Below are 24,039 nucleotides of genomic sequence, written 5' to 3'. Positions count from 1 at the left end.
TATAAATGTTTTTATGTAGCAGCGTAAATGTGGGAGTTTTGTGGTGATTGTATATTTGTATACAATACAGACTACTGTATTGTATACCGACATTCCACTTACACAACGTAATATGCTCACCTGTCTATGCACAGTGGTTTGTGAATAAATTAATTGTAAACAAAGGGGGGAATAATAGAAGCTATTAGAGAGTACACAAGTATTTTGTGCTTTTGATTATTTATAAGTAACAAACATCTTTAAGACATGCTGGAAAGGCAGTCGTATGTGTGTAATAATTATCCACAACACTCCACTATAACATTTCTACTTACACATGTGATTCATATACAATTAAATACAAAATCAAGAGCATATGATTACAGAACAGTCATAGATTTCTACCAATTTTCAGATATACCTTTATGGATATACAAAGGTCTAAGGTTTCCTTACATACGGATATACAAAGTCTAAGCTTCCCTGACATACACACACATTTATGGATATACAAAGTTCTAAGCTTCCCTGTCATATACTCCTTTATGGATATACAAAGTTCTAAGCTTCTCTGACATACGTTTTTGAATATACAAAGGTCTAAGATTTTCTAGACATAGAAATGTTTGAAAATACAAAGAAATAAACTAAACTAAAAGACTAGCCATAAATATTTCGTTATAGAAAGAGATCAGTTATTGAAAATAATTTACTTGAATGTGTTTGTATTCAAGGTCGTCACTCACAAATTATTCATATTCTCATTTTCATATACAAAATAGGCATACAATATACTTTAATAGAAAACAATAAACACAGTTAAAATATTAGATACACAAATGCTCTCTTTATTTTAAAAAATATGAAATTTCCCTCAATGAACTGAGAAACGCCTCGCTTTCATTTTCGAACCCAGTATTTGAATTTTGAAACCATACCAGAAGCGAACGGTTTTTAATGTTTGTGATTTACAGCTTGTATCTCCCTTCCCAGGTCACAGTCAATATTGTTTCTCAAGTCAAATGTCGCCTGTGAATTTATTACTCTAGCCCACAAGGAGGGCTAGAGTCAGTCCTAGTCTTTTCAACATCCTTATGGAAAATCTCGTCACCGTGACAGTTGCAGAAATCACCCGAGTTAAATTTCGGATCACAGGTTAAATAATGCCACATTACATGCTAAATTTCAGGCCAAATGTTACCCCTGGGTCACAAGTCAGATTACAACAGTGCGCAGGTCATAGGTCATCGCCCGTCTTTCAAATAGTTCATCGCAATTTGACGTATAAATCCCTTAAGGGCAAATACTGCAGTACTAAAAACGGTCCATCCTCGTGTTCAGACAGTGCTTATAGTAACGATGTGGACTGAACTTGAAGCTTTATGGGCTTCAGCTCCGGATTTATCTTCAAGGTTGACTCCTGAAGCCTTTCCCAAAAGCGGGTATAGCCGCATGACAGCGGAGGCTAGAGATCAGGGTTTTCCTTTCCCTAGATGAGTTGCTGACCCAGGCTGTCGAGTCCCATGTACCCGGAGTAGCAGGTTTAAAGGCGCCAGAGACACGCCCTCACACCATCATCTGTCAGTAACCGACCAGGAGGTGGACTTAGGTGTCAGAGGCAATTTGAGACGCCCGCCGTAAGGGAGCGTTGCACAGCCCAGGCGGCAGGGGCAAGGAAGATGCAAGCCCGCTGTTTACAACAGCCTGCCTAACATAATACATATGTATACCATTCTACGCCTAGGAATATATTAGTTTGGGTTTTAGCTTTATTTTTTCCTGACTATGAAGTGAATAGTACCAATTATACTATCTAATTGCTCATTACGTCAATATATGTACGATGGTCCACATAGTCACAAAGAGAACTATCTACATAGGAGGATTGGTTGACTAACAATCATAGCGGCTCGTAACACTGATGTGATGCCCTTGGTAAGGTTAAGTTCAGGCAGTTTAGTACGTCTGTTTTGTGACGTTGTCAATGCCGGAGACCTGCTGAGCAGAGAGTACTAATAAAACTTGCTTAGCTTGAACTAATTTGTCGATTGGCTAATTGTTTGCTTTGTTAAATACCTGATTGGATGGTTAATTCCTTAATTGGCTGATTGCCTTTGTTTTTTTTTCATCTATCCGTGAAGCAACTAGTGTACCGTTCATCTATCCGTGAAGCAACTAGTGTACCGTTCATCTATCCGTGAAGCAACTAGTGTACCGTTCATCTATCCGCGAAAGAAACTATGCTATAATATACACAAATATATTGATTATAACCATACATGATACGGCTAGTTTCGACTCGTCTAACATTACCTTACCAAACACACACAACAGTAGCCTACACCAGGGGACACAAGTGTGTGTATGTGTTTACTCTCACCAGGAAAACAAAAACAATTGAAAACGCATCTTATTGTCCTTCTATAGGACATGTTTTTATATGTATTACAAACTATTGTGCCACTAGTTGAGGGCTGTTTTAGGAACAGGAGTTGGTTGTGTGTTCTTGGTGTAGCTGGTCCGTCAGTCAGTACTCCCAGCGGTGCTGGTGGTCAGTAGTTCCAGCGGTGCTGGTGGTCAGTAGTACCAGCGGTGCTGGTGGTCAGTAGTACCAGCGGTGTCAGTGGTCAGTAGTTCCAGCGGTGCTGGTGGTCAGTAGTTCCAGCGGTGCTGGTGGTCAGTAGTACCAGCGGTGTCAGTGGTCAGTACTCTCAATGTCGAAAGTGTCAGGCAGCACAGTTAGTGCCAAACAATATCAAGTTATGCTGAAGAAAATTGTCTTGAATGGAGAGAATGAATGTGACGTCCCTTGTCTTGCGACGTCCCCCTGTCGTCCTGTGACGTCCCCTGCCATTCTGTGGCGTCCCCTGTCATCCTGTGGCGTCCCCTGTCATCCTGTGGCGTCCCCTGTCGTCTTGTGGCGTCCCCTATAATTCTGTGGCGTCCCCTGTCATCCTGTGGCGTCCCCTGTCATCCTGTGGCGTCCCCTATAATTCTGTGGCGTCCCCTGTCATCCTGTGGCGTCCCCTGTCATCCTGTGCCGTCCCCTGTCATCCTGTGGCGTCCCCTGTCATTCTGTGGCGTCCCCTGTCATCCTGTGGCGTCCCCTGTCATCCTGTGGCGTCCCCTGTCATCCTGTGGCGTCCCCTGTCATCCTGTGGCGTCCCCTGTCATTCTGTGGCGTCCCCTGTCATCCTGTGGCGTCCCCTGTCATTCTGTGGCGTCCCTTGTCGTCTTGTGACGTCCCCTATCGTCCTTTGGCATCTCCCTATCATCCTGTGACGTCCCCTATCGTCCTGTGGCGTCCCCTGTCATCCTGTGACGTCCCCTGTCATCCTGTGGCGTCCCCTGTCGTCTTGTGGCGTCCCCTATAATTCTGTGGCGTCCCCTGTCATCCTGTGGCGTCCCCTGTCATCCTGTGGCGTCCCCTATAATTCTGTGGCGTCCCCTGTCATCCTGTGGCGTCCCCTGTCATCCTGTGCCGTCCCCTGTCATCCTGTGGCGTCCCCTGTCATTCTGTGGCGTCCCCTGTCATTCTGTGGCGTCCCCTGTCATCCTGTGGCGTCCCCTGTCATCCTGTGGCGTCCCCTGTCATCCTGTGGCGTCCCCTGTCATCCTGTGGCGTCCCCTGTCATTCTGTGGCGTCCCCTGTCATCCTGTGGCGTCCCCTGTCATTCTGTGGCGTCCCTTGTCGTCTTGTGACGTCCCCTATCGTCCTTTGGCATCCCCCTATCATCCTGTGACGTCCCCTATCGTCCTGTGGCGTCCCCTGTCATCCTGTGACGTCCCCTGTCATCCTGTGGCGTCTCTGTCATCCTGTGACGTCCCCTGTCATCCTGTGGCGTCTCCTGTCATCCTGTGGCGTCCCCTGTCATCCTGTGGCGTCTCCTGTCATCTTGTGGCGTCTCCTGTCATCCTGTGACGTCCCCTATCGTCCTGTGACGTCTCCTGTCATCCTGTGGCGTCTCCTGTCATCCTATGACGTCCCCTGTCGTCCTGTGACGTCTCCTGTCATCCTGTGACGTCCCCTGTCATCCTGTGGCGTCTCCTGTCATCCTATAGCGTTCCCTGTCATCCTGTGGCGTCTCCTGTCATCCTATAGCGTTCCCTGTCATCCTGTGGCGTCTCCTGTCATCCTATAGCGTTCCCTGTCATCCTGTGGCGTCTCCTGTCATCCTGTGGCTTCCCCTGTCATCCTGTGACGTCCCCTGTCGTCCTGTGACGGTCCCTGTTGTCTTGTGATGTCCACGGTTATGTGAGCTGTCTTGTTGTCCTATGACGTCACCTATTACCCTGTAGCACCCCCCTCCCTTTTGTTGTGTAATGTTCCGTGTTTTGTGATGTCACCTGCTGTCCTCTTGTTTCTCCCGCTGACGTGTGACCTCCCATGTTGTGCTGCGACGTCCCCCTGTCACCTCTGTTGTCGTGTGATGTGTCCCGGTGCTTCACGGCGCCTCTGTAGAATGTGACATCTTGCGGTATTTGTGATGTCTTGTCATATTTTGTGACGCCTTTGGTGCTTTATATACGCCGATGACCGGCATTATTCCATGGCGTCTTAGGAGGTTCCTTGTGTCCTTTGAGGTTCCTTAAGTGGTGCCTCTGAGGTTTTGATGAGTACCTCGGTGTCCTGGGACGTAGCTGTGAGGTTTTGTGGTGTCCTGGGACATTCCAGTGAAGTTCCGTGGTGTCCCGCAAGGTTCCGTGGTGTCCTGGGACGTTGCTGTGAGGTTCCGTGGTGTCCCGCAAGGTTCTCTTGTGTCCTGAGACGTTGCTGTGAGGTTCCGTGGTGTCCTGGGACGTTGCTGTGAGGTTCCGTGGTGTCCCGCAAGGTTCTCTTGTGTCCTGAGACGTTGCTGTGAGGTTCCGTGGTGTCCTGAGACGTTGCTGTGAGGTTCCGTGGTGTCCTGGGACGTTCCAGTGAGGTTCCGTGGTGTCCCGCGAGGTTCTCTGGTGCTGTAGGATGTTGGTGTGCCGTGGCGTGCTCTGGTACCCTGAGGTGACCATTGTGGTGTGTCCGCGCGCCTGTGCCCTACGCCGCCTCGTCGTCCTTCGCCTCGTCATGCTTCGCCTGTCGATCATCAATCTTCTTTTGTACTGAAAATAACAAGAGAAATATTGGGTTTAATGCCGCGTGGTTGTGCGTGCTCGCCTAGCTGTGCCTACAGAGTCGAGCTTCAACTCTTGGATCCCTCCTTTTCAGTTATCGGTTTCCTGCTATAAAAACTTTCAACTCTCCTTTTATTTCTCTTCCGTTGTATTGTTTTTATAAGGTGAGGTTCTTCCCGGCCCCTTACGAAACCTGTGCATCTTTCCTCGGTCGTAGGGGCTTACTGTGTATTAATGTCTACGAGCTTGGAGACTTGGCACCCCCAAGGTTATTATTGGTACAGACAACCTCGTAGTGCCGTGGCACTCATAATTCTGTGGTTTATAATAAACACAAAGTGGCCATGACCGAGGAAAGATGTACAGCTTTCGTAAGTGGACATATAAGTGGTTGATAAATCCTGGTTTTGGAACCTCCAGCTTCCGCCCATGGAAGCTGGAGGTTCCTCTTCAACCTTTATTCATTTGGGACCATTTCTGAACTTATTCTATTTTTCGCTACTGCAAGAGCCCCCCCCCCGCCCCCCTCTAGAACAGCCTCCAGGAGATGGGTGTGTTCTAAAACCACACTATAATGCTGCCTTTTGTTCAACCCAGTGAACTACTGAAGCTCACTGGGTTGAACTTCAGCAGTTGGTCCCCACCTTATAGCCCCCAACCTTATGACCATATTATTACGAGTATTATAATCGTAATACGCATTGTTTATTTGTTTATCTTGATTCCATTTAACGCTTGCCCCCGTCCCAACCCTTCAACACCTTTTAAATCTCCTCCCTCACACTATTACCTCCCCTCCCACCTCACCCCTCCCACCTCACCCCTCCCACCTCACCCCTCCCATCTCACCCCTCCCACCTCACCCCTCCCACCTCACCCCTCCCACCTCACCCCTCCCACCTCACAACCTTCAACCCTAAAACAAAACTGTAAATCATAACACGTCCCGCCTCGAAGCTTAAAGAGTTCACCCAAGAACTCTTAATAGGTTTTGAAAATCAAATATATAATCAGAACACCTTAAGATAAATTCAGACAGGGACAATAGTTAACATAACTATTTATAAGCAATATAACTATTGCTACATAACTATATAGCAATATTGACAGTTACATACAAGAAATAAACACACAATAAACTCACTGACGAGAAAGAATCGTATGTTCACACTTCCACAAAAGTCTGAAAATCCAATTTGCAGTAAATACGGCCAACCACGTCAGTTCTGGGACTTCCCTGCCTTGTTCTGCTTGCCCTTGACATTTCAGTGCCACTCTGTTTCCAATAAACCTGATTATTGTTGTTAACTGTTGTTGTTCTGGACCTTACATTGACCTTATTGTCAGATGTTTTGTCCCTATGGGGGCCCACTTTCCTGTTCTACGTACCTGATACAGGTACTCCATGAGTAGTAGACCAACACCCCCTTGAAGTTGTACCCCGTGACTCCTGGACTAACATCTGTTATATAGATACTCGCATGACTCCTGGACCAACACCCGTTATATAGATACTCACATGACTCCTGGACTAACATCTGTTATACAGATACTCGCATGACTCCTGGACCAACACCCGTTATATAGATACTCACATGACTCCTGGACTAACATCTGTTATACAGATACTCACATGACTCCTGGACTAACACCCGTTATATAGATACTCGCATGACTCCTGGACTAACATCTGTTATACAGATACTCGCATGACTCCTGGACCAACACCCGTTATATAGATACTCACATGACTCCTGGACGATAAGGACGCCCCTTTGAACGGACCATATGAGCCCAACCACTATCGGAGTGAGGAGGACCTGGAGGAAGGCGGCGACCATGTTCCAGCAGACTCCAGCAGTCTTGGTCTCGTAGTGTGTAGGGTACCCGCACATCACCGCCATGCCCGACACGAATGTCCCTGCAAGATGGTGTTGCTCTGGTTAAACTCTGAGCACAAGTCCTATACTTGTGTTACAGGTGTCATACGCGTTGTGCAGTTTTGTAACTTAATTATAACCCAGCAAACGATAGTACTTATCGCAGCTATTGATGGAACGTCCGAAAATGGACTGTTGGACGAGGACAAAAATCACGTTTTGTACTGTTGCAAGGATACATTGGGCACCCCGAAAACTGGAAGTACATCCGAACCTGTCTTAGGCCTAAATTAGCAAATTCTAGGCCTAATGTACTCCATATTAGTGCATGTGTGCTGTTCAAGATCAAGGAGAGTTGTGGTTTACTTGTTGCCTTCTTTCTCATGCTTTCTACACAATAAATACAACAAAACTTGTATTAGTGTACAACCCATAGCCCGTGCTACTTGGATTATTTGTTCCCAGTAGCTGAATCTTATACAACAACAACAACATAGTGTACAACTGTCCATTTGTATACGTCCCATCAATTGTTACAATTAGTTCTGTCATTTTTGGATGACAGGTTGACTCCTGATATATAGCCGATGGTCCTATTGACCGCTAAGATGCGACCACCGACAGCTTTCATGTTATCTATGGGAGGCACGCGCTGCCTGCTGACGTTGGCACGCGCTGCCTGCCGACGTTGGCACGCGCTGCCTGCCGACGTTGGCACGCGCTGCCTGCCGACGTTGGCACGCGCTGCCTGCCGACGTTGGCACGCGCTGCCTGCCGACGTTGGCACGCGCTGCCTGCCGACGTTGGCACGCGCTGCCTGCCGACGTTGGCACGCGCTGCCTGCCGACGTTGGCACGCGCTGCCTGCCGACGTTGGCACGCGCTGCCTGCCGATGTTGAACCTGTCTGTTGTTAACCCTATACTTCTCCCTCTATAGCACTCCTGCGTCAGGCTGCTGTCTCTCTCTCTCTCTCTCTCTCTCTTGTCCTCTTGTAGAACTTTATAAGTTTGTCAAGCAGGATTTTCCTTCACAAAATTCGTACCAGTGCTTTAAAAAGAAAATGCAGTGGGTCTAAGCAACGTTCATGGAATACTTCTCAGTAATTCTGGTCTGTAGTATAGTGGGTCTTGTCTACATCTCCTTTCTTGTATGTTGGAGCCACATTAGTCGTTTTCAACAGTCTAGAAGCTCCAGTTTTCAATGAGAAACTGAATACTATAGTTAGGGGTTTCCGCAGTGCTTCCGCGTTCTCCTTTAGTAAGCAAGGGGATAACTTGTCTAGTCTGGTGGTTTTCGTCACATGTGGTTCCTCTAGTAATTTCCTTACCTATTCTGGCGTCACTACCATTTCAGTGAGACATTGTAGGTGTGTGTGTGTGTGTGTGTGTGTGTGTGTGTGTGTGTGTGTGTGTGTGTGTGTGTGTGTGTGTGTGTGCGCGCGCGCGAGTGTGTGTGTCCTAGAATATTATAGCGAACAGTTTCGAAAGTATGTGAAGACGTGGCATTCCAATAAGCGAGTGTATGAGTATATTAGCGGGAGCACCACTGACCACACACGTAAGCACAGCACCGCTCCTGTGCTCCTGTAAGCTACGGGCTCACCACAGCCCGTGCTACTTGGAACTTGTTCCGAATAGCTGAATCTATAACAACAACAGCACTGACCTAGGCCTGGAATGAGGTTCAGGAGCAGGCAGAGGGCTGCTAGGGGCACGGGCAGGGTGGGCACGGCCTTCCTCAGCGTGCCCATCTTCTCCTTGGTCTCCACGATCTCCAGCTCCTGGATCTCGCCATCCTCCGTCTCTATCAGCACCTGCAAGAGTATAAACTCCAGTTACACATCGAGATTGTTCGTTCATAATATTTTGTTCACACTGGCTTTTCTAAGGATCAGTATTCCTCATTCTTACGACACAAGGTAAACATCCACATATTCTAACCCAATACAGAAGGAATATTTTTTACTGGTAAGAATAAGCTTACTTACCTAATTGTTCCTGGCATTATACACACAAAATATTATATTATATTATATATATATATATATATATATATATATATATATATATATATATATATATATATATATATATATATATATATATGTGTGTGTGTGTGTATATCACGAAAATAAACACGTGATTAAAAATGTGACAATGTCAGACCACGGAGGAAAAATGAAACAGGAATTTCCTTAAGTACTTTCGTATATTAATACATCTTCAGAAGGAGTCCTTCTGAAGATGTATTAATATACGAAAGTACTTAAGGAAATTCCTGTTTCATTTTTCCTCCGTGGTCTGACATTGTCATATATATATATATATATATATATATATATATATATATATATATATATATATATATATATATATATATATATATATATATATATATATATATATATAAAATGCAGAAAAACCACATTTGAAAAATAGAGAATGCTTATTTCGGCTAATTCGCCTTCCTCAGAGCAAAGTAGAATGTTCATTTGTAATATGGAAGACTTGAAATATGGTAAGAACCTTATTTCTGCAACTGACAATTTCCCCATAACTGGGATGGCCCTTTGTCACATCCATGAGTCCCCAGCCTTCACTAACATGACAGCCAGGGCCGGGATTTATCAAGGATTTATGTGTGTACTTACGAAACCTGTCAATCTTTACTCAATTATGGCGGCATAATTTGCATTTATGAAGCTTTGTGAATCTAGCAAACCACTATGACATGGCCTTAAATGCCACAGGAAGACAGACAAAACCCTAATGTAATATACACAAATTTCACAAGACTTTGACAATGTGACCATGGTAAGAGGCCTGGTCGATAACCGGGCCGAGGGGACGCTAAGCCCCGAAACCATTTCAACGTATGGGGTTATTGCGCACGAATGAAATTACTGGAAAAATATTAAGATGGATCTACAATTTCCTAACAGAACCCAGTGTGTAATAGTCAAAGTCAAATCCAGATAATCCACTGGGACAAGCTCAGTCCCCCCTGGGTACTGTGCTTACTCCAGTACTCTTTCGTTCTCATATCAGAATCATAGAAATGAACACAAACTATTGTATCGTATCATCTTTTTTGCAGATGACACTAGGATTTGTATGATATTAGACAACATAGTGGACACGGAAACTTCCAATCTGATGCAAATCAGGACTTTCAATTGGCCACATAAAATATTATATATACTGAAGATAAATTTCCAGCTACAGCGCTATACAAAAAATTAAAATATTAAAACGGAAACCACATATAAAAAACAGTCAAATCACACTTTTGGACGAAAAAGCAACGTAAAGGATCTTGGAGTAATCGTGTCGGAAAGCTTTGCCTTTAAAACACTCAATAAAGTAGCTGTTACAACTGCAAGAAAAATAGCAGGCTAGATAACAATACTTAATAATTTACACTTAGACAAAATTAGATAGACTGGTTCCAAACCTGCACACATAAATATCATCACATGAGCTAAGAGGCATGGCAGGATGTGCAGAATACCCCCTTTGAAAAGCAGAGGTGCAACGGGTACTCTGAGAGAGACATCTATCAACGTAAAAGGCCCCCCAAGACCCACTCTCCTGCTACACATAAGGGGCATAACTGGCCGGCCTCTCACGCTGTTCAAAAGAAAAATCGAAAAAAAACTCTTCAAATGATACCTGATCAACCAGGCTGTGACTCATACGTCAGGCTGCGAGCAGGCGCGTCTAATAGTCAGTGTGAGCAGACCACCCATCAAGAGCCCTTGTCAGAGACCGGGCCGCGGCGACGTTGATCCTCAGAATCACCGCGAGGTAAGGAAGCCTTACCCAATTTCCTGTATAAAGAATTTGGGGGTATGGGAGTGTCATAGGTCAGTTTGAGTTGGCTCCAATGCCACACTTTAAGAAATATCAGCATCTGACACTTCAGAGTAGTTAACAGGTGGAATGTATTTGGCAGTGATGTGGTGGAGGCTGACTCCATACACAGTTTCAAATGTAGATATGCAACCCGTTCTCGCAAATTTAATAAGTCAATATTGACTTATTAAATATGTGCATAGGTGACATACTTAACATAATAGATACCCTTAAAAAGATTCATAGAAAACACCGACCTTACCTAACCTTGTTAGTATCTTAAGATAAACATCTTATAGCTTCGTAATTACAATTATTACCTAACCTATAATAGGTATAGGTTAAGTAATAATTGTAATTACGAAGCAATAAGATGCTTATCTTAAGATACTAACAAGGTTAGGTAAGGTCGGTGTTTTCTATGAATCTTTTTAAGGGTATCTATTATGTTTAGTATATCACCTATGCACGTAGTTAATAAGTCAATATTGACTTTACGAATTTGCGAGAACGGGTTGCGATATGATAGAGCCCAGTAGGCTCAGGAACCTGTACACCAGTTGATTGACAGTTGAGAGGCAGGATCAAAGAGCAGAAGTTCAACCCCCGCAAGAACAACTAGGTGAGCACAACTAGGTGAGGTGAGTACCTGTCCCAAAATATGCCAGTTCCATGGTCAAATCTGAAATATTTGTTGTGTTGTCCGTAGACTTACAAAGCAGTTTCAGTGCTTGATGAAGCACTGAAAATTGAAAATTAAATTAAAAATGAAACGCAAACCTTTTGAAATTAAAAATGCACTCAATAAAGATAAGGCTACCTTTCCTGGAGAGGATGGCATCACATACAACACCATGAGAGTACTTGCTGAGCTGCCAAATAGCCCTTTGCTAGAATTGTTTAATCAAAGTCTAAGGCAGGGTGTCTTACCTGACCGCTGGACACAGAGACTCATAATACCCATACCCAAGCCTAATTCACAAAAAATTCTTGACCCATTTCTCTAACGTCGTGCATGTGTAAAGTTCTTGAAAGGATTATACTCGACAGACTAATGTTTCAAATCAAGCCCCACCTTGCTCCTAACCTGTATGGTTTCCTTCCTGGAAGAAGCACACAAACTTGCTTTGCGGAATATTTTATCAGAGGGGGACCAAGCTTTCAGGCGGCATTTATTGATCTCCAAACTGCTTTTGATACAGCAAACAGAGAAATAATCTTAGAACAACTAGCCTCTTTTGGAGTTAAGGGAAGACTGTTTACATGGCTCAGGTGTTACCTGAGTAACAGAACCGCCTCAGTCCTTTTCAAAAGTGTCAAAAGTAAACTTTGTGCACCCTTTGAGTTGGGTACACCCCAGGGTGGAGTGCTAAGTCCTACACTGTTCAATGTTCTGATGCACAAATTAACAATTGATATTCCCACACTACCTGACGAAGCCGTCATCTGTTATGCCGATGATATATGCATTGTTGCAAATACCCAAACTAGACTGCAAGCTCTACTTGATTCACTCGCTGCTAAAAGCATTGAATGTGGTCTTGTTATCTCTATAACTAATTCCAAAGTTCTCCATCCCCAAGAGGAAACTCATGTCTCTATAACTTTCAAGGTGAACAACCAGAACATTGAAACGTGTAGGCAGCACAAATACCTTGGAGTTGGTATTAACAGTGACATTGTAAACGATCTACACTCTAGGTTAAAAGAAAGACTAAAACCATTGAAAACACTACTGGTAAGAATATTGGTATCAATATTAAATATGTTAGATTATTCTATATGATGTTTGTTAGATCTCTCGTAGATTATAATGCTCTGCACTTAATTAATTTCCCCTCCTCTGTGTTGGACAAACTTGAAGTAGTACAGAATGAAGCCATGAGGATAATTCTTGTTGCCCCAAGATGTACAAGAATCATTAAAATGAGTGAAGAACTGAAGCTTCCAACCATACTAGAATCATGCTAGTCAACACGACCTTTTGCCTTAAAGTCATGAGAGACCCTACATCTCCTGCATTGCTCAGAGACAAATTATTTAGTGCTGTTAACACCCTATTGACTGGTGCCGACATACCAACTCACTCCTTTTATAATAAATGGCTGAGCAACAATGCCTACAATCTCATTAAACTCAACATTCTTTTTAAGTGCAATCTACCTGTCTCTGATATTCCTCTTTATCTGTACCCCACCATTCAAGTATCATACACACCTGTCACCAAGAAAGATAATGAGAATCTTGCTCTACTCAAAGCTGTCACTCTTGAAACAATTGCCTCCTCCATCGAGAATTTAAGATCTCACGAGCACTGTGTCTACACCGACGGCTCAGTCCAGTCTTCTACTGGACGGACTGCAGCGGCATGTAGGTTTTATAGAAATAATATTTGCACAAAGACTGTCAGTGTCAGATTAAACAACTGGCTGACCTCCACACAAGCAGAACTAGCAGCATTACAACTAGCTACCAGTACATTAAAAAACTTTGGAGGAGGAATAATATTTTGTGATTTAAAGTCTGTTCTTCATGCAATCGAAAACTTCTGGAAGATCGACAGCAAGAACCTCATACTCCCAATTATAAATGACCTAATTGATGCACAGAGTAAAGGGTCTCGAATCTCCTTTGTATGGATACCTTCACACATAAATATAATCCATCATAATGAGACAGACATTGCAGCCAAATTAGCGTGTAACAAAGATGAAGTTGAATTAGATCTAGGTGTCCCCATCTCTATGGTCAAAACTATATTGATTCAAACACTCAGGTCTGATAGGAAAGAAATTACTGACTCCCAACGACCTAAAAGCACTAGTATAAAAAGCTATGATTTGTTCAGATCTGAAACCTACATCTATGGACAGCACAAAACGTCCACTAGACTGTGCGACACAGTGGTGGCCAGGATCAGGTTGGGTTACCGTTACCTGTGGCAGGTGGCGGCAGGTGACGGATCTCCCAATCCTGAGCACTCCAGGTGCAAACTCTGTGAGCAGGAACTGCGGCATGATCTCCTACACTACATCACCGAATGCCCAGTTATTAGACCTTTCAGACCAGTTGGCATGAGGTACCTGGAGTTTTGCATTTACTTTATTCACTCTCGTATTCTTGAGGATATCCTCATATTGCACCCAAAATTTGTCAGTGCAGGTTACTAAACATATGGCCCTGTATGACTAACCATCGTGCGAGATGGGGACTTGTATTACCACTGCTACCTTATTCACTCTTGTGTTGATGATATCCTCATAATGCACCCAGAGTCTGCCAGTGCAGACTACTTATCACATGCCTTTGTATGACTAACCATCCTGTGTGATGGAGATTTTTTTTTATTTTTTAGCATCACGTAGCTAGCTGTTTGACACATTGTACTCCCCTTCATATAGTCTAGGCCAGCTGCACAAATGCAGATGTACCTCATATATTAATAAAACAAAATTGAAGAAGAAGGAAAAGGAAAGAAGTTCGAAGAGACTGGGAGAAAGGTTGAGGGGTAAGAGGGGGATGACAGGTGACAAATCAAGGAGATTAGGAGGGAGGGATGATGTTGGGGGAGAAAGGTGGAGAGGGAAAGAGAAGTGTGGAGAAGGGAGAAGAGGTGGGGAGAGGGGAATAAGGAAATAAGGAAATAGAGATGAGAGAGGGAGAGGAGAGAGACCCAGACGCAGCCCAGTATCAGAGATGAGAGAGGGAGAGGAGAGAGACCCAGACGCAGCCCAGTATCAGAGATGAGAGAGGGAGAGGAGAGAGACCCAGACGCAGCCCAGTATCAGAGATGAGAGAGGGAGAGGAGAGAGACCCAGACGCAGCCCAGTATCCGCACAAGTTAACAATATTCGTCTTCACAAATGAGAAAATGAATAATAAAATATCTGACTTGCATGCAACACGTGGCTGAGTATATTGTGGGTGTTGGTGTCCCCCATCATGCACACCACGTGTGGCTGAGTATATTGTGGGTGTTGGTGTCCCCCATCATGCACACCACGTGTGGCTGAGTATATTGTGGGTGTTGGTGTCCCCCATCATGCACACCACGTGTGGCTGAGTATATTGTGGGTGTTGGTGTCCCCCATCATGCACACCACGTGTGGCTGAGTATATTGTGGGTGTTGGTGTCCCCCATCATGCACACCACGTGTGGCTGAGTATATTGTGGGTGTTGGTGTCCCCCATCATGCACACCACGTGTGGCTGAGTATATTGTGGGTGTTGGTGTCCCCCATCATGCACACCACGTGTGGCTGAGTATATTGTGGGTGTGGGTGTCCCCCATCATGCACACCACGTGTGGCTGAGTATATTGTGGGTGTTGGTGTCCCCCATCATGCACACCACGTGTGGCTGAGTATATTGTGGGTGTTGGTGTCCCCCATCATGCACACCACGTGTGGCTGAGTATATTGTGGGTGTGGGTGTCCCCCATCATGCACACCACGTGTGGCTGAGTATATTGTGGGTGTTGGTGTCCCCCATCATGCACACCACGTGTGGCTGAGTATATTGTGGGTGTTGGTGTCCCCCATCATGCACACCACGTGTGGCTGAGTATATTGTGGGTGTTGGTGTCCCCCATCATGCACACCACGTGTGGCTGAGTATATTGTGGGTGTTGGTGTCCCCCATCATGCACACCACGTGTGGCTGAGTATATTGTGGGTGTTGGTGTCCCCCATCATGCACACCACGTGTGGCTGAGTATATTGTGGGTGTTGGTGTCCCCCATCATGCACACCACGTGTGGCTGAGTATATTGTGGGTGTGGGTGTCCCCCATCATGCACACCACGTGTGGCTGAGTATATTGTGGGTGTTGGTGTCCCCCATCATGCACACCACGTGTGGCTGAGTATATTGTGGGTGTTGGTGTCCCCCATCATGCACACCACGTGTGGCTGAGTATATTGTGGGTGTTGGTGTCCCCCATCATGCACACCACGTGTGGCTGAGTATATTGTGGGTGTTGGTGTCCCCCATCATGCACACCACGTGTGGCTGAGTATATTGTGGGTGTTGGTGTCCCCCATCATGCACACCACGTGTGGCTGAGTATATTGTGGGTGTTGGTGTCCCCCATCATGCACACCACGTGTGGCTGAGTATATTGTGGGTGTTGGTGTCCCCCATCATGCACACCACGTGTGGCTGAGTATATTGTGGGTGTTGGTGTCCCCCATCATGCACACCACGTGTGGCTGAGTATATTGTGGGTGTTGGTGTCCCCCATCATGCACACCACGTGTGGCTGAGTATATTGTGGGTGTTGGTGTCCCCCATCATGCACACCACGTGTGGCTGAGTATATTGTGGGTGTTGGTGTCCCCCATCATGCACACCACGTGTGGCTGAGTATATTGTGGGTGTTGGTGTCCCCCATCATGCACACCACGTGTGGCTGAGTATATTGTGGGTGTTGGTGTCCCCCATCATGCAGACCACGTGTGGCTGAGTATATTGTGGGTGTTGGTGTCCCCCATCATGCACACCACGTGTGGCTGAGTATATTGTGGGTGTTGGTGTCCCCCATCATGCAGACCACGTGTGGCTGAGTATATTGTGGGTGTTGGTGTCCCCCATCATGCACACCACGTGTGGCTGAGTATATTGTGGGTGTTGGTGTCCCCCATCATGCACACCACGTGTGGCTGAGTATATTGTGGGTGTTGGTGTCCCCCATCATGCACACCACGTGTGGCTGAGTATATTGTGGGTGTTGGTGTCCCCCATCATGCAGCCCACGTGTGGCTGAGTATATTGTGGGTGTTGGTGTCCCCCATCATGCACACCACGTGTGGCTGAGTATATTGTGGGTGTTGGTGTCCCCCATCATGCACACCACGTGTGGCTGAGTATATTTTGGGTGTTGGTGTCCCCCATCATGCACACCACGTGTGGCTGAGTATATTGTGGGTGTTGGTGTCCCCCATCATGCAGCCCACGTGTGGCTGAGTATATTGTGGGTGTTGGTGTCCCCCATCATGCACACCACGTGTGGCTGAGTATATTGTGGGTGTTGGTGTCCCCCATCATGCAGCCCACGTGTGGCTGAGTATATTGTGGGTGTTGGTGTCCCCCATCATGCAGCCCACGTGTGGCTGAGTATATTGTGGGTGTTGGTGTCCCCCATCATGCACACCACGTGTGGCTGAGTATATTGTGGGTGTTGGTGTCCCCCATCATGCACACCACGTGTGGCTGAGTATATTGTGGGTGTTGGTGTCCCCCATCATGCACACCACGTGAGCCTCTACACATATGTGATCCTCGACACACAATGTGATCCTCGACACAATGTGATCCTCGACACAATGTGATCCTCGACACAATGTGATCCTCGACACAATGTGATCCTCGACACACAATGTGATCCTCGACACACAATGTGATCCTCGACACACAATGTGATCCTCGACACACAATGTGATCCTCGACACAATGTGATCCTCGACACAATGTGATCCTCGACACACAATGTGATCCTCGACACAATGTGATCCTCGACACACAATGTGATCCTCGACACACAATGTGATCCTCGACACACAATGTGATCCTCGACACACAATGTGATCCTCGACACACAATGTGATCCTCGACACAATGTGATCCTCGACACACAATGTGATCCTCGACACACAATATGATCCTCGACACATCATATAATGTGATCCTCGAGTTACCTATATAAAACTGATCACAACATCCCGTAAAACATCAAACAGAATAAGACTAAGGACACCTTACAGTGAGGTGCCCAGCTCAGTCACAACGTACTTATACACTCCTATGTCATCGGAACGACACAGAGGGCTTCCTGTTGGATAAATAGCCTCTTATCCAGCCAAGAAGCCGCCCTCCAACACGCTGGCCACAGCTCACCAGGAATATAATGTCAGTAGCAGACTTGAGGTAGAGAAAGGGGAATATATATATATATATATATATATATATATATATATATATATATATATATATATATATATATATATATATAATATATATATATATATATATATATATAGTATATATATATATATATATATATATATATATATATATATATATATATATATATATATATATATATACATACTCGGTATGCAACGAGCTGTTGTTGTTTTAGATTCAGCTACTCAGAACACCAAAAGTTCCAGTAGCACGGGCTATGGTGAGCCCGTAAATGCAACGAGTGGTAGGTGGCGGGAAACCCACACGCCTTCCGTGCGTGGAGCCCTATACCTGGAGAAAGAATAAGCCTCCATTTCTCAGATTGAACACTCCACAAGCCATCGTGAGATCCAAACGTTCATGAACTACAAACAAACAGCTTGTAAATGAACTGGTCTTGTAATCTCTCCTAAAACTAAGTTATTCAGTAGACAAAATGTTACTGGGGAAACTTTTGTACCTTAACTGTTAAAATATTTATAAAAAAAATGTAAATACAGACTCGTGAGTCTCCGAATTCCCCGTGGGTCTCAGGCCTGTATTATAACTCTGCGTGATTGCAAGTATTACTATTGCAAAAATGAGGTACTCGCCTTACACAGTACAAGGTCTTAGAGATCATCACACGAGCGCTGATACTGTATCATGGCAAAGGAATTAATTTACTTAAATTCCAAAGGAAGCCCTCAGAGTTAGGAGCCGTCAGAGTTATTCTTGGCTGCCCAATAACTATCAAAGTTCTCAATATACAAAATAACTATTATATATACCTAGCATTCAGGATAGAATGTGGAAAATTCCACTAACTATATCAATAATATTATCTAAGGAATTATATATTTCCATATCATATCTATAATTTACATTAGAATCATATCTCTACTGATTTAAAAATCGTCAGTATCTACATCAGCATTCTACATGACCATTTAGTCAAGTACACCATTGGGCCCAAGGCCTATATAACTTTGTACATGTGATCACAAGAATCTAGAAACTTCCAGAAGGAGCTAATAATCAAACAAATTATTATTGGAACAAAATTATAGCTTCCAGTGACGTATTTTCAAAATCCTTATTAATGAAGGCCAAATTGTACTATCAAGTACTGTCAATAATCATTAAATCCACTAGGTTTTTATCTTGTGATATAACTTTTTCACAATAATTGAAATAATGAGAATAATAAATCTATTATCATTGTCGGAACCTTCACTGGGGTGGAGGACGCCGCCGGTAGGAGAAGCTCCCCGTACCGGAGCTCCTTGTGTTTACATGGGAACGGTGTACTCGCGCTGGAAACATTTTCCAGCGCGGCTTTATTCCATAAACTAATTGGAATCCTCAGCGGTGGCTCCCTGGAATGGAAGAGAACTCAGGGAAAACCGCCAAACCTTTACGACTGTATAGCAGTTGGAAGGGATAAGAATTTGGGATGGGACGGAGAGGAAGGAATGGCGCTCAACCACTTGGATGGTCGGGGATTGAACGCCGACCAAGGTGGCTCCCTGAAATCTAGGGGGAGTTCCTGAACTGTATATAGTGAGGAATTCCCAATACATTTATCCAAAGTATGAGTGTGGAGTTCCACACCAGCAAGTGAGGCCGCCACTACCTCATCAACCAAGATAGACGCAACAGCCGTGTACTCCATAGCCTAGCAAGCTACTAGAAAACTTAGCAGCAACGCTGTGACATCAAAATCAACAACATCAAGTTGCCATATCCATCAAAATACAGAGCCTGGTCTCAACAAGAGAGATATCATCAGGCAACTGTCAGAAAGCTCTGGTTCTCAATGTTTGGACGAGCATTAAGTGTTATTTGTAGTGTGTTGACTGGCCAATTGCATGCTTTATAACATTATTAAGTCCATATATAAATTGAGTCAGGCAGCGAGCCAACGCCTCATCATCTAGTAAGCTCTGACTTAACCTATATTGCTGAATCCTTCATATAACTGATCTATATTTGAATATATAGTTATCATGTGTAAATAATATTTTCTTGGCTCATTATATATACATTATTCTTGTATAATTATACCTTGTTGTGTGCACTAGATTATCGACTGCTACAATATTGCCAATATTGCTAGAAAGTGTATATTGTTCAAATCTTTGCTCATGAACCGTACCAGTGTTTACCGTTATCGAACTGTGTTTATCAATTTATCCTTGTATAATATACAAGCTAATGTGTTGAAATACCCGCAGGTATATTATGGTTCTGCTATCAATGATCAGCCTTAAGGACCAAAGTTGCTACAGCCTATCGCCAGTATCAAGGACACAGAGAATTTGGACTTATAACCCAAACATTGGACCCTTGCCCTTGCCTTAGGTAAGAATTTGCATATTTTATTTTAATATTTTAATGAAGTATATACAGTACTTAATTTCCTAGTGCTTTGTAGTTATCTTCATCAACATTATTCCTGTATTTTTCCCACATAGAATATTTGAAATCAATCTTATGATAGGATATATGAAGATGAAAATAAAGAAAAGTGCAATAAAGCAACAATTATTCATATTTACCTGAATTAACTTATCCAATTTCGGTCTATTGTTTCGTGTTTTACTCTGTGTATATAAATATAAAACCTCAGTTATGTTCATTTTCTATACCCCGTCATCCATTTTATAACCTGCACGGAGATGAAGACATCACTGTATCAAGAGAATGTTTGGCTCGCCCAAGTTGTACAAAATAAAAACAGTGCAACATTTGTTTGCATCCTGGTGGAACACGAGGCTTCACACCACAACGCCTATACATCTCGCACCAAGAAACTAATCACACACACACGACTCTTTTTTTACATTCACCTTGCTGTTAAATTAAGTGCCCTTGAACGCTTACACACACTGCAGTGTGAAAGCACCACCACCCTGACGGAGCTCTCGGCTCGGCTCATAGGAATTGCTATTACTTCATGCCGACGGTAGCACAGCTGCGAGGGATGTAAGAGTCAATAACTGGGCATCAGTCTTACGAGTGGAACTGTTCTAGTATCATGCAAGATTGTTGGAAGGACTGCTATACTGTGTTCGTCCCCGACTCCTTAGCCTCACTATTAACTGTAAATAGCTGAAATATCGTTTATCTCAGAAACTACACAGACACACGCGAATAACTGATGGAGATCAGTTAAACTGTTTCGGATTACCTCCCGTATTGGTTCATGTTTGCGTGCGTGCATTTCTTCCTTCCTGTTTGTAAGTGGGTTCCTTCCTACCTGTTTGTAAGTGGGTTCCTTCCTTCCTGTTTGTAAGTGGGTTCCTTTCCTGTTTGTAAGTGGGTTTCTTCCTTCCTGTTTGTAAGTGGGTTCCTTTCCTGTTTGTAAGTGGGGTTTCTTCCTGTTTGTAAGTGGGGTTTCTTCCTGTTTGTAAGTGGGTTTCTTCCTTCCTGTTTGTAAGTGGGTTCCTTCCTTCCTGTTTGTAAGTGGGTTCCTTCCTTCCTGTTTGTAAGTGGGTTCCTTCCTTCCTGTTTGTAAGTGGGTTCCTTCCTTCCTGTTTGTAAGTGGGTTCCTTCCTTCCTGTTTGTAAGTGGGTTCCTTCCTTCCTGTTTGCTTGCGTGCGTTCCTCCTTACACTCGTTTCTACTTGCCTGTTTGTGTACCTGCGTTCCTGCCTGCCTGTTTGCGTGCTCGTGTGCTTTCCTGCCAGATTATTTACGAGCATGCGTGTCCCGCGCGCCTGGTGTACTCCCCCTGGTGGCAGGTCGGGGAGCTGGGCGTCTATAGATACCCCCCGCTCAGTACTGGTCGCCCGGAACTTCCTGATACTAGGCTTTGCGGTCATATTTGGCCCGCAGGTGGCGGGGTGCGCGTGCCAACACCGCCCCTGGATGGGAATTATAGCGTGGGTTGTGTATATTAAAGTCTGACCAGCGTGACTGTGCTCCTGGGGAGGTGTTGGTGGGCTCAGGGTACGAGTTCCGCCATGAGGGGGGGCGGCTCCTTCGGGTTTTGGTTAATAAAATCACATACAAACTTGTGGTAATATTATGTGGTAATAAATGTTGTGCATTTATAATAAACTTGATACAAAATTTCAATACGTTTACACAAAAAGTTATACTAATACCTTGACGAGTAATCATTGTAATTAAATCTTCATGAGAGTGTCTGTCTGTCCAAGGGCAGACGTTGGGGACCAGCCTCACTCAACTTTGCAGGGTGACTGGTGAGAGGTGGGTGGGGACCAACATTGGCGGGTCGGGGTTGGCCCCATTGCTAGCCGAGTTTTTAGAATTTCATAATTTAATCCCAATTTCGTATATATATATGGGCAAGGAGTGTCATTGGCGGTACATATCCCACGGGAGACATCTCCCGTCACGCAGGGTGCAGTCGCACCTCCACAGATCTCCAGTATCAGCTCTTGATACTGGTAATGACACAAAAGGGGTCTCCAATCACAGGCTATTCATGCCCGTGCCACCTTTTGGGTGGCTTAATCTTCATAATCAATCAATCAATCGTCATTGGCGGGGTCTGGCTCGCGTTAACATAATCTCTGGTCGGCTCAGACGCCCACATTCCCACCACTTAAATGGTGCAACATTTCGCGGTCGACCCGGATGTTCTATCTAGTACTCTATTACCTAGATTTAGATTTATAAGCTCTACGTGGCTCTATAATGAAATGTGGGGACGGTGGGCGCTCGAGCATGGAGTCAGGATCGAGGTGCATGGGTGGCTTAAATTTTTTTTCTTTAATCGCTTATTTCGGTCGACGACATGGGGGGGGGTAGGGGCGGGGTGGGTGGAGAGGGATGGGTGGGGGAGTACCGTCGGGGTGATGGTGTGGTCTCCAGGCTCATGGTGTGGTCTCCAGGCTCATGGTGTGGTCTCCAGGCTCATGGTGTGGTCTCCAGGCTCATGGTGTGGTCTCCAGGATGGATGGGTTACGAGATAGGATAGGATGTCTCCAGGATATGATGGATTACGAGAACTTTCAAATCCAGGGATCCCATCACGATGGTTGTACTCTTCAAGTCACACATGGAAAATACTGGAAGGTTAGGTCCCTAACCTACACAGTAAAATAACAACGTACTGGAGTGAACGATATGGAAGAAAATGCAGAATAGAACCAGTGAAGAGCAGAGGTGCCATAGGCACAGAGAACACTGTATAAACATCAGAGGTCCGCGGCTGTTCAACGTCCTCCCAGCGATTATCTATATAAATAAAAATGGAAATGTTCGTTTGTTCAAAATCGCTAATCTCTGAAAGTTCTTCATCGATTGCTTTGAAATTTTGACACGACGTTGCATTCGAAGCGGCGCGTCTTTTTATATATCTACTATATAGATGCCTCACCTGTGACAGGAAAAAATGTTTTTTTTTTCTAAAAAACAGCGCCATCTGTTGGACGTAAGAGCAACACACGCTGTAATCTCCGAAAGTTCTTCACCGATTGCTCTGAAATTTTGACACAAAGTTGCATTCGAAGCGGCGCGTCTTTTTATATATCTACTATATAGATGCCACTCCTGTGACAACAAAAGACATGCGTTTTTGAAAAACAGCGCCATCTGTTGCACATAATAGCAACATGCACGCTATACTAAATATGTCACAAATTCCATTTCACTGTTTCCGATTGCATTGATAAATTTTATTTTCATAGATTTCGATTTATTTATTTTTTATTGAATTATTTTGTGTGACATTGTGTTGGAATTGAGCTGTATTGTTTATCATACCGTTCATTTCGTAAGTATATGTACAGATGCCACACCTGTGACAGGTAAAACTCTGCTTTTCTTGAAAAAACAGAGCCATCTGTTGCATGTACGAGCAACACACATACTGTACTAAATATGTTACAATTCCATTTCAATGTTTCTGATTGCATTGATAAATTGAATTTTCATAGATTTTTATTTATTTTCATTTTGATTTAATTATTTTGTGTGATTGCGTTGGAATTGAGCTGTGTTGTTTACCATACCGATCATTTCGTGAGTATAGTTTATTTTTTTATTTTTTCATATTTTCATTTCATTTTTTAACTGTTTTCCTTATAGTTCAGTGATGGGAACATCAGATCACTTGATGTTCCCAATTTTCTGATAGGAACGTCAGACCATTTGGGAAGGCATCGGACGAGGGAGTGGGGAATGGTGGGGAGGACGAGGGAACGGAAGTGGGAGATGGTGGGGAGGACGAGGGGACGAGTGAGGAGGAATGATGGGGAGGACTGGGGGGACAGCAACGCATGGCCGGGTACTGCTAGTAAG

The 24,039-nt window shown here is 44.4% G+C and overlaps 1 protein-coding gene across 1 annotated transcript in view; it reads right to left on the bottom strand.

Moving 5' to 3' along the window:
• Positions 1–184: 184 nt before the first annotated feature.
• LOC123775073 (protein stum homolog) overlaps positions 185–24,039 on the bottom strand; it is a 59,009-nt gene continuing 35,154 nt past the window's right edge. Inside the window, exons 2-4 of the mRNA XM_069322052.1 lie at positions 8,635–8,782; positions 6,836–7,009; positions 185–5,076 (exon numbers count right to left, since the gene is read on the bottom strand). Coding sequence (XP_069178153.1) covers positions 5,012–5,076; positions 6,836–7,009; positions 8,635–8,782 — 387 coding nt within the window. The 3' untranslated portion in view covers positions 185–5,011. The remainder of the gene's footprint in view (positions 5,077–6,835; positions 7,010–8,634; positions 8,783–24,039) is intronic.

This window comes from Procambarus clarkii, chromosome 10 (assembly GCF_040958095.1).
Source record: "Procambarus clarkii isolate CNS0578487 chromosome 10, FALCON_Pclarkii_2.0, whole genome shotgun sequence".
NCBI classification, from domain to species: domain Eukaryota; kingdom Metazoa; phylum Arthropoda; class Malacostraca; order Decapoda; family Cambaridae; genus Procambarus; species Procambarus clarkii.
The sequence above is the reverse complement of the archived record's forward strand: the minus strand, read 5'-3'. Positions and strand labels throughout refer to the sequence as shown.